The following is a 12,335-nucleotide window of genomic DNA, read 5'->3' on the forward strand; positions in this document are numbered from 1 at the left end:
TGACTACCATACATTACATATGTGAGTGTGTGTGTATATGTGTATGTATGTATGTGTGTGTGTGTGTATGTGTATGTATGTATGTGTATATATATAACTGTTTTCAAATAAATACTTAAATGTCACTTATTTTTCTTTAAACATAACACAGTAAATGAAACATATTTGGAAAACAAAGTTGCTACAAAGTCCTTGTTTGCACTTGTGAGCTACACTTGCTAAACTTCATCCAAATTCACGGGTGGAAATGGAAAAATATTAATAATTTTTGGAATACATAAAAAATATAAATTACTATACCAATACCCCAAAAATCCACTTTAGTTTATCAGACTTCACAACTAAATTGTATTTGGGTCTAAAAATATAATTTCTATTTACAAAGTAGCTTTAATAGCAATACTTCAAACTTTCCAATGATATAAGAGCATTTCTCTCACAAGTAACTTAGGAAGACTGACAGAATTATGTAGAATAAATATAAAGCTTTTGATTGATTATAAAGTTATTGGTATATAAAAGTAGGCATAGATAAAAAAGTGATGGAAGGAGCCAATATGGTGGGTTCACTAAATATCGTGATTTCTCAGCAAATAGAAAAGGTAGGAGGTTCTTATTTTATATTCTAGATTACCAATATCACACATTTGAGTTTATAACTTGTACAAAACTACAGACGTTGTATTGTGGGCGTCATAAAATGTAATCTGACCAAACCCAGATGACCACGTACCACATGACACACAAAAATTGATATTTAGCTTTTTTTTTTTTAATATTTAGTTTCAAATTAAGAACCTGTCTAATGTATAATCTACAATTTGATACCAAACTTATCGACATACTTTTATAAAATGATAGCTAAATGAAATGTTGAATGTAAATCTACAAATGTGCCCTTTGACCCTTAGTAGGGTTAAGTGTTAAATTAGAAATTCTTTTTGGACTTGTATTCTAAAGTAAATGTTTTTTCCCTCCAATAATCCAGTTATTCATTGTTTAGTTGAATTAAAAAACTTTTGATATCCTTTTAAGATATAGAAATTGTCACTATGAAATAATAATTGTAATGTTGGCTGACCAAGTTAAACATTTGATAAACTTAATTATTCAAATATGCTTAAATATATGTACATATGCATTATACAGTGAAAAGAACAGTTGTTTATCTCTCACCCATTGGTAAAACTCTGTGTTAAAATTTTTTTCATTCAAAAACAGGGAAATTTCCAGGTTATTCTTGAGACAAACTAACCTGTATCAAAGTTTGTCCTGAAGGCTGTATTGGTTGTCCAGAAAAAAACAACAATAATAACCTAAACCCTCAAAAAATATCCAACTACGAAAATATTGATGTACAAAGACCATAAAAAAGACCCAGTTACAAGAATTTTGATTTTGTTTACATCTTATTTATTTCCAAAAAGCACAATTAATGTTTAGTTGGCAATTTTGCATCTTTATTCAACTAATTTTTAATATATTATTTCCCAGGAAGTTTTGTTACTTTGGAAAAAATAAGTCCAAACTATGGTAATGTTATATAGTATCTTAAAGAAACTAACAGTCAGTGACTTGTAAAACTTTGAAATAGAATATTATAATTAGCTTGATCTGCCCACCAAATACATCATGTACTAAGACTAGACTTGCATCAGAACTATCACATATGCTAATATACCGTATTACACTGGATGCCACTTATTGTGATCACCTCTGGACACAGTTGCATTGATAACAATAACTGAATGATAACGTTAACCGATGAAATAAAAATTCAGCAGTTACAGTAATGTTTATTGACATAGGGTAGCAAACATATCACCTAAAAGTTTGAAAGCTGGATTTTTACATTTATTGACATATTTAAAAACAATTAAAGAAAGGAAAAACAATTAAAATAAGAATTCTAAAAATTCATTCAAAGTTGACTGGCTACTATTGTTTTGGAGCAATTCATGAATAATGCTTTCATATTCATACTGTTTATGAATCTTTCTTGATCTGTGCTGTACGGCAAGTCGCAAAATTCAAAGCACTTCTCGCCTTTCAGCTCTTGTTGGAGATTTATCAGCTTTATGGGCTTCAGCTTTTTCTTCATCTATCAATAAAGCCCAGTTTCATCTGCATTCTAAATGTTATCAAGCGAATATTCTGCAATAATTTTTGGCCAAGTTTCTTCTGTTGAGAAATCAGCATCCTTTTGCTCACCATGTGTGCATTTGTATGCAACGTTTTCCCATTTTTTACAAAGATTAAACTACCTGTTCATTGCAACAAAATTGTCTTTTCCCATTTTCATAGCTCGTTCTTCTGCTTTCTGCCATATCATTGATCCACATACATGAGCATCTTGTTCACAAACATTAGTAAACCAAAGTTTTAATGCTGATTTGACCTGGTCATCTTTTCCACTGCACTTTCTCTTACAGTTTACATTTTCATTTTGTTTTGTGCTCTTCTCAATGTCGGCTCAGTTTTTTTTTAAAATTCTACACAAAAGAGGTTGGGAGATTTTTTATTGCACTGCTGCATTACGTTGCCCCATTTTTGGTAACTTATCATAATGTTCTAAAATGCAACTTTCTCTTTAAGGGTTAGATCTTTAAGTTTCTTATGCACTTCTTTCATTATTACAGAGAGTTAACAAAAATTTAAATTTGTGGAGCACTGTCTTTCATGAAGGAACTAAAACAATTGTATTGTAATTATGGAAGGGAAATGCAAGACCATGGGGGATCTTAATGACAACTTAGCCACACTCTGTTTTATGGTGAACCTTCCTCGGGTCGCTTGACCTTGAGATGATTAAGCTGATTAAAAGTGATAAAAAACGAAGCGCTGATTAAAATAAATGATGTTTTTCCTATATATATTTTTATATGTTTGGTCAGGACTTGGTAATTCTGATAACATTATCCATGACCGCAATAAGCGAAATCCAGTGTACATACACAATACCATTGCACTGCATGTGTATATATACACACACACACACTGCTGATATGTATTATTGTTCATGCTTGTAGTTTGTATTGACCTGGAGAGAGGCAAAGCTAGCATTATTTTATTTATTGTTGTTCTGCTTCATACTGATGAAACTTTGATAAAATTTTGTCTCCAGTTATCATTATTATGCTATGTTTAATTCATAGATTTTACCACTTTTCTCATGAGTGCTAAGCCTTCTGTATTTCCTAGATTCGATTGATTGTGTTTGTGTAACGTTAGCCTTGGGCTTTTATGTGCATAATCGAAAGGGAGTCAGTGTTTCAACTGTGATGATCAATGATGAAAATTCTGAGTTTGATTTTGTAAATTTGATCATTTTAATTCATACTTAAGGTTTATTGGTAAAAATTTGAAACAGGCATGTTAGTTTTATTGTCATAAGCATCTATACTAGAAATTAATCTCACTTAATATTCATGTTATTGGCATTAATTTTTGTTACAAATTCCCACCCACCCATATATTTGTGTACAAACATCTTGCAATACAATGTGTGGTATTGTAACTAACTGAGCTGTAGACACTGTACTGTGTTATGACACACAGCCATTCATGCTCAGTTGAACTCAGTACAAAATATACATGCATAAAGCAGCACAGAGGTGCAGCCTGCCCACAGTAGAAGATTTAGTGATTAAAACATTATTATTATCCAATCACAAAAGCAAACTTTTACTAATGTTTTCAGCCCCTTTTGTTGGATTGTACCAACATTTCTCTTGTACAATCTTTTTTAACAAAAAATAGACCAAATGATATTTTTATGGAGGTTTAAATTTTCGAGTTCGTAGTTAGGGAATTTATCAATGACTTTGGTCGAGTATTGGTGTCACAATTATGTGTGGAGTGTGGGAATGGATAAGTGTACAGTAGACTGTGATGCTGTTTTGAGTAAGGGTTTGTTCCAGGGCACTAGTAGTTCGTCGGACAACACGGGGATTTAAGTTGATCATCCGAGGAAGTTTTTAGTCATCTTGGACAACCCTTAAAATTGAGCCCTTTTCAAAAATTGCACATTAAGAAACAAAAAAGATTCATTTTAGAATTTAGGAAAGTTTAGATTATATACTGTAAGTAGAAAAGAAATAAAAAGTATAGGTTCTTAACTTTAGTGGGATGGTAGTTTTGTGATTTGCTGCTGTAAACCTACCTAAACTCAGTATTTTGATAATTATACATCTTATTTTAATTTTAGACAGATACTACTTTTAAGTCTAGCTCACTCACTGCAGTATATAAATGTAAAATAATACTTAATATTTTGCACTTGGTAAAAAAGAAATAGCCTTTTTTATAAAAGCTTATGACTACAGGGTGTGTATTAGACTTATTCTCTATGATAATGTGCACATTTGTTTAAACTGTTAATTTATATAGTTTTTTTTTATTATGACATTAAAGGTATAAGTGTGTATGTTAACATGCTTGATGATATCTTTGTTTCACGTAAAGGTGTTGAACTACAATTATGTGTATTCTCTCAACTGGTGGCTGTTAGTTCATCCATTTTGGCTCTGTTTTGATTGGTCCATGGGCTGCATACCTCTTATCCATTCATTGACTGATCCCAGGCTAGTTGCTGTTGCTGTTTTCTGGATGACAGCAGCCTTCCTGTTGTATTGTTGTCTGTCTCATGAAGATAGGAGGATCCGAAGGTAAGTCCAGAGTAGAAAATTTATGACGTGCTTACCTGTATAGCTTTCTGAAAATGCTGTTAAAATTGAAATAATTTTTAGTATCATTCTCACTTCTGACACTGAATTGGATATCTTTGGAATTGACATAGGACTTACTGACTTAATTAGTCTAGCACACAACAGTGCACTATCTTTTTTTTTTCATATTGTCAAATTTGCATATGTATATAGAATATTCAATAGGTAATGAAAACCATTTAGTGACATACTTTTCTTCATGTTTCCATATATGAAACCATTCAATAATAACTGTCTGAATATATTTTTAAGGTATATTGTATGTATTTAGTAAATCTTATGTGCCTGTTATAATATTTAAGTTGTACCTAATAGTAAGCATCATTTATAACTTTTTCGGTGACGAGGAACTATAACTTTTGTTTTTTATTATGTTAAAAATAGTGCCATTCATTTATGGCAGCCCTTTGCTTTACTTAAGAATTAAATTAATCATTTTACATGTGTGTATAAAAAAAAAAGACATACATCTATAATTATTCTTAAATAAGAATATGCACAACATTCACTTCTTGTGGTACGTTTAATTACAACCAACCAACTTGTTAGTTTTCAGAATGTTTTCTATTTATAGGTTAGTGACAATGTCTGTCGTCCTTCTTGTTATTCCCTTTTTACCTGCATCCAACTTGTTCTTCCGAGTGGGATTTGTTATTGCAGAACGGGTACTTTACATTCCGTCCCTAGGGTTCTCTTTGTTAGTAGTGGTAGGATTTCGACAGCTGTGTTTTTCTATGGAGCAATATCGTGTAAGTATAAAAAATATTAATGAATAATAAGTTTGGATAACAATGGCCTTGTGTTATAAACAAACTTGATATAATGATGCTAAATGCTTTTTCTAATATGATATCTTACCTCCTCTCACATAATAGCTTTTCTCAATTTGTACTGCCTCTATATGCAGAAATATTTTGCTCACCACTAGATTTGATACTCCCATCTACCTTCATGTGTTTTCACGTGAGGGTCAATATTATAGCATGCAAATGAGCAGGTGACAACCTTCCACCAATAGGAATACGACACAACTTCTAGCACACTGATTCCCTCTACACAGCTTAGCTCAACTTCACTTCTTGATTGGCACATAGTGCTTAGATATGTTTTTGTTAGCTTTATCCATGGAATTCCAATCATTTGCTTGTTTTTTTTTAGAACTTAGGTTTTTTATAGTTTGATACACTTTAATTCTCTAAATTTTCAATTGTACACATTAATATTATATGTCTTTTAAGTTTATGTGTGTATTTTTTGTTTTGTTTTTGGAACTCCCAGTGTGGATTTTTTTTCTATTTCCACTCATGAATTCAGAGCTTAATGATACATCTACTGCTGTTCCTACTGCAGTTAACCTTACTTTGTTTACAATGGGTTCTGGTCTGCAGTTGTCAGCAGAAGACATTATAGTTTTGGTTTGTTGGGCATTGGCTACCTTCAAGTAGGCTTCTGATTCACCTAAAGATTATCCTGTTGTACCTTGTTCAGGGGTACCTTGACAACCTTTTACTTCCCCCATCCTATGCCACACAGTCACATATAGTTCCAGTGGATGTACACAAACCTTCATTTCTTTCCCGGAATTGATCAACTAGGTTTGTTATGTTTTGTCCTTGTTTGTTGTTTCATTCTATTCCTCTCCTCTCCTTTCCTTTTTAAGGGAGACATATTCAGTCCAAAATCTTGTTCTCCCCCACCCTCACTGGATATTGGGGTTCATGCCAATAAATTTGTGGACCAGTTATGTTCTGGGGTCAGTATGCCTCAACCCCAAGTAATATGGAAGCCCATGCTTTGGCTTACCATCAGTCTGAATTTCTTTTTTTGTACTCACTGTAGTTGCATTTTCTTCTGCCCTTGTGGGGTTTGGATCCCAATACTTCAGTCACATTTTCCCAATCTCAGTTTTCCCATATCCACCTTACCTTTCCTCCCTCCCTCCTTCATTCCCTTTCCTCAGTTCACCTTTTATTTGAGACTTTTTATCGTTCCCCTGAGGGGTTTTCATTGGAGTCTTGTGCCCTGATATTTTTTCACTCTGCCAAAATTGTCCCCTTCCACCCATACATGACTACTTTGTTGTTGAGATATTTTGCATTGGGATGTCCTTTTGTCCCATGTCCATTTACCCCTTACAGGACTTGTGTATGGTGCCCTCTTTCAGGCAAGATGTCTTAGGGGCCTTCCTGATTCATTGGCTTCCTGTTAGTTTAAACATTCTCAACCTATTCCTGTGTCTCATACATCTTCTTTCTCTCTTTTAAAAGTTCCTGCTATACAGCTCTTCAGGGTTAACTACCAGTTTTTTCTGTGCCCCTGCAGTCCCAGTGACTATGTGGTAAATATAGATCTGGTGGAGGGCCAAGCTTTTGCCTTTTGCTACTGTGTAGGAGTCTTTTACCCCAGACCCTCCTCAAACTCCTCTTGAACCTATCCCTGTGTCTTATTCCTTTTCTTCTTCTCTTTTACTGGTTCCTTTTACATGAGTCTCCTTGCCAGATAGGCCAGACTTCACCTGCAGATTGCCTCCCTAATTTCCCAGTCTCTGCAACCTTCCTCCAAGTCAGTTTACCAATGTAAGTGGTATCTCTACTGCTGATGGTCTTATCATCATGGTTTTCATCTGTCCTGTCCTCTTCTCCTGCATTTGATTTCCTTCCTTACCTGGTTTTTTGACAAGGGGCTGTCGGTATCCACTATTGGTGGTTATAGTATGGCATTGTCAGTCATTTTCCATTTCACCAGGTTTTGCCAAGTTTTCACTTCTCTGGTCCTCACCCTTTTGTTTCATTCCTTCCGCTTTATCATCCTACTGCCCTCCCTGATTGGAACCTTGGTGTCATCCTCGATCCTCACACTTTCTCCCTTTGAGCCCACGTCTTCCTGTTTCTTGTATCATCTCTCCTTAGAAACCTTTTTCCTCCTCCTCTTGGCATGTAGACATAAACGTTCGAATTTATTCAATCTTAATGTCTCTCTCTCATTATATCCAAAGTACCATGTTATCTTCTACCCGGGTCAGTCTTTCCTACCCATAGCTTTGCCCACATGTGAGGAAAAATTAGCTTTCTATCCTATTTCTCTCCTTTATTCTCATTCTAATGTTGGACATGCAGGTCTTTGAAATGGAAGATCTTCTTCCCTTCCAGTTTTCTAGTTCAAGAAGAATGATAGGGGACCCTCTTCCTACCATGGAATAGATATTCATATCACGGTATTGTTGGTGTTGGTTGAGGTCAAACTCTCTCATGGTCTACCACACCCTAGCCACTGTACACCAGTGATCCCTTCATTTAATTTATGGTGTTCCTCTTCTGCTTCCACCCTTATTGTGACACATCATTTTCATTGGTGAAGAGTATACTTGGCTCAGAAGTGGTGTGGTCTTTCATGGGTGTGTCTTCCTTTGGGCACTTTCTGAAGGGGCTTATCTAGGTAATGTTACACTGATCCCTCCATTAGGTCAGTGTGGGATTCTAGCCATTATGTGAGCTTATTATTATCGTATTGGAAGTTAACATTTTCCTGTGTTGAAATTTTTTTCTGGTAGATTCTTACCTCCATTTACACTTCCAATGTCTTTACTTTTTATGTTGCTCAATCTCGAGGGGAAGTTGAGCTAAGTTGCATAGAGGAAGTCAGCTGTGGTAGGAGTTGTATTGTAATCCTATTGGTAGAGGGTTGTCACATGCTCATTTGCATGCTATTATACAGCTTCCTCATGTGAAATCATGTAAGGGTAGATGGGAGTATCAAGGCTAGTGATGAGAAAACATTTGTGCATGTAGAGGGCAGTACAAGTTAAAGAAAAGCTATTATGTGCGATGAGGTAAGAATCTACTGGAAATACATTTTTAGTGTAGAAAAATGTTAACTTTCAGTCATATATGGGAAATTAATAGCATAAATATTTTTGTTATTGGGCTTGAAAGTTAAATTTACTGAAGAATGAACAGAATGATACAGTATTTTGCAACTTATTGGTTTTATCTTTACTCTTTCTTTTTTTTATTGGTTTTAAATTAATTTAGTGCATGATATATGGAATTACCAGTTTTGTGCACATAATGAAATTAAGTAGGAAGTCTTAAGGACTAAAATACTGTTCATAGTGATTATATGTATTCTTAGTTAAACAAGATTTGAAAAATATTCAAGAAGAAATTTCTTTTTAAATAATAACTTCTATTGAATAATTCTCTTTATCGTAGGTATACCTGCACATTTGTATAATTGTCCTTGTTGGGTGTTTTGTTGTCAAGAGCCTTCAGGTATTGTAACAGTATTGAAATTAAAGAATGTATGAAAACAGATATTTGGTTTAATATATATTTATATTAAATAATTATTATTCTTTTATTTTCCTATAATTGTACTGGTACTATTTTTATTACTTTCTTCTCAAGGTATATGATATTGTAAATGAAATTTGTTGATGACACTGCAACAAAATAATAAAAATAATGTAATACATTTTTAATTAACATTTTACACCAAATCCTATAAAATTGTGTTTTTAAGATTCAGCTTATTTCTGCAACTTTCTACACGTTGGAAGCAAATCATAATGCTTTTTATTAATTCTTATCAAACAAAATGCCTATATTGTGTTATATAAAGTGTGGTTGGTAAGAACACGAAAACAGTTCTGCATTTGAAATGAAATTAATTTTGAATTGAAAAATTATGGTCTGATTTGTTGACATGAACTGAAGCTGAGATATGCATATGGAGAAAAAAAACAAATAGTTTGTATCTGACATGCACTATTGAAACAAATCACATACCTCTGTGTATATATAAATACATTTTTCAGGGCACTGTGCTGGATATTGCTTGGTATTATATATGGTAACCAAAGAATAAAATCTGTGTATGTAAAAACTTCACCAGAAGCATGTAGAACAAAAGTATAGAATTAGACTGTTTTGTGTTAATGATACGTCATATAATATAATACAGTTATAGTTAATGTCATCATTAGGTACAGTAGATCACTATATTTTCATACACATATAATAAACAAATGCAATCAGTAAATTAATGAAACTTCCCATATTATATAAATAAAAGATAAGAAGAAAGGTAAAGGAGAGGTACCAGGTAATTTTTTTATCGAAATGCACAAATTAACAATATCGTTAGGTTCCTTTACTTTGTAACTGATGTGTCATAGATCAAAAATAAAGAAACCAGATCCAAGAAACATGAAACATTATTGAACAAAAAGAAATTTAACAACTAACACTTATATATTTTGATATTATATAATATGTCAAAAAATAAAAATAAGAAACTAGAAAAATGATTTATGACACTGCTCTATTTTTTTTAATGTTTTGATAAATTCCATCCTTTAAGTAAATATTTTAAACACATATTTAAACTAAATTTTCTACTTAATACTTAAAGAAAATTGCTAGCAAAATTTACCAGTTATAGCCTTATTTATTTGATATTGAGTTTATACTGTTTATATTTAGAGAAGTTCAGAATGGAAAAATGAGGAAGTTCTATTCAAATCTGGTCTTAAAGTTTGTCCATTGAATGCAAAGGTATGAACTAAATCTTTTTGTAGTATATTTTGTTGGAAGTGAGCTAATTTATAGATAGGAATTGTACATTGTGAAAAAAGTGTGTAGTTTGTTGCAGAATAGTAATAATATTTATATTTTAGGAAAATAAAATTCTAAATGTAATAATTAAATGAGCATTTGTGTGTTTGCACTGATAAAAATAAAAACAAATTTCTTTTATAAAACATGGTCACGTAATTTAGTGTCCAGGTAGTAATGTTTACTATATGAATAATTAAATCGTAGTGGTTATTTATGCTTTGTGACTGCATGGTTGTTGTGGTGCCCGTGTGGAAATTTATACTTCATGAGTATTAAGTTTATGGGTTGAAAGATGTTGTTTCAGATTAGCTTGGGGTGTGAATTCAGTGTCTGTTTCTGTTCTAGTGGCTCTGTTATATGTCTTTTTCCATTTTGTCTATGGATTCTTCTTCAGAAAGAGATGTAACGTAGCTCTCTAGTAATAAGTTTATTCTGGTGTTACTATGTGTTGAATAGCAATAAATATGTATGGAACCAAGTGTATAGATCCTAAAGACATCATCCATCTCACATCTACACAATACACCATTGTATTAGCATGTGCAAATATTCCTTATAAAGTGAATTTAACTTTCTGTATACAAAACTACTAAATACGAGAATGTGGTATGTTTATCTTTATCAAAGTCTGATGTATGTATATAACACTATTTACAATCAAACATTTGCTGAAACACCATACAAAAATAAAGTTAAAGCTGTTCAAGGTAAAACCAGTAGCTGGTATCCTTCTCAGTTTTTGCAATCTTGTCTCAATTATTTTAGTATAATTTAAGTAAAAGCAAAAACAGTATAAGCATCACACAATAATATAAAGATTATTTAATATTTATAATGCTGCACATTGTTGCCTTAAGCTCATAAGTCACTAAACTTCTTGTTTGTATGATGTACTGGTGTAGTTATATATAACTAACAATGATATATAAAGTAGGATACAGTTTTCATAATATTATGGTTGTGTTAACTCTTTTACCTCAGACTGATACAATTTGTATTGCCTTGACTGGAGATGGACATTTATGCAAAAAACATACAGTAACTCTGAGCATTCCTCACAAAACTTTGTAATATTGTGTTAAAGTTTATAAGTATTTTGCACACAAAGAATGACATTATTATTATAATTACATATTTCTAATGAAAATTATATTTATCTATAGTAGTTATTTGCACTCAAGTTATTAAAATACTTTGAGTGTAAGGTGATTTTCATTTTAAGTATAAAAAATACTTTTCTTCATCTTATAGTTTTCATATTTCATTTGCATAACCTCTAGAGTCTTCTAAATGAGTATAAGAAGTTTTTAAGGGAAATGTTTATATTTTACTTTTCATTTTTTCTACCATATCACTAACTAGCTATTACCATGTAATGAAATAATTAATATTAGTAGATAGAAAAAAAAAACATACGGTAGTTATCTTTTCCTTTTGTAACTTTACTTTCTTCTGCTATTATCTGTCCGCAGTTTCTGCTCATCTCACTCTATTTATATCTTTATCACTTGATCATCTGTCTGCCTTCTATATTCTTGACATCAGTGTATTGCACATGATGTTCGATAATCTCAACATCAATGAATTATTAACAAAACTTCCTACAGTTGTCTGCTTTTAAATCTTATTATAACAAAAACTAAACAATAATAAAATATTCACTCACAAAAATAAATTAAACTGTCTTTTATATCATGACAACGACCTAAATACAATTTAAACTGTATCTCTAACTGTACTAAATTTAGGCAAGAAACAACCGTAAGTGCTGTAGTCAATCAAGCAGCCAACAATACTGCAGTCAGTTACTTGTACTCTGTGACAACAACTGTGTGCCAATTTCAATATAACCGTTATTAGATTATAATGTAAAATGATCTCTTTCTAATGATAATACATGTGTATGTGACATCTACATGTAGGCTACAAAGCTCCAACAAATATGTTGAAGGTGGGTGTGACACCTTTCAGGGATTGAAGAAATTTATTA

The 12,335-nt window shown here is 32.3% G+C and overlaps 1 protein-coding gene across 1 annotated transcript in view; it reads left to right on the plus strand.

Annotated features, from left to right (window-relative positions):
- LOC106461622 (transmembrane and TPR repeat-containing protein 4-like) overlaps positions 1–12,335 on the plus strand; it is a 54,105-nt gene that overhangs the window by 29,097 nt on the left and 12,673 nt on the right. The window contains exons 8-11 of the mRNA XM_013921460.2: positions 4,465–4,667; positions 5,302–5,476; positions 8,939–8,998; positions 10,211–10,282. Coding sequence (XP_013776914.1) covers positions 4,465–4,667; positions 5,302–5,476; positions 8,939–8,998; positions 10,211–10,282 — 510 coding nt within the window. The remainder of the gene's footprint in view (positions 1–4,464; positions 4,668–5,301; positions 5,477–8,938; positions 8,999–10,210; positions 10,283–12,335) is intronic.

Source organism: Limulus polyphemus, unplaced genomic scaffold, assembly GCF_000517525.1.
Source record: "Limulus polyphemus unplaced genomic scaffold, Limulus_polyphemus-2.1.2 Scaffold1000, whole genome shotgun sequence".
In the NCBI taxonomy this organism is placed as follows: Eukaryota; Metazoa; Arthropoda; class Merostomata; order Xiphosura; family Limulidae; genus Limulus; species Limulus polyphemus.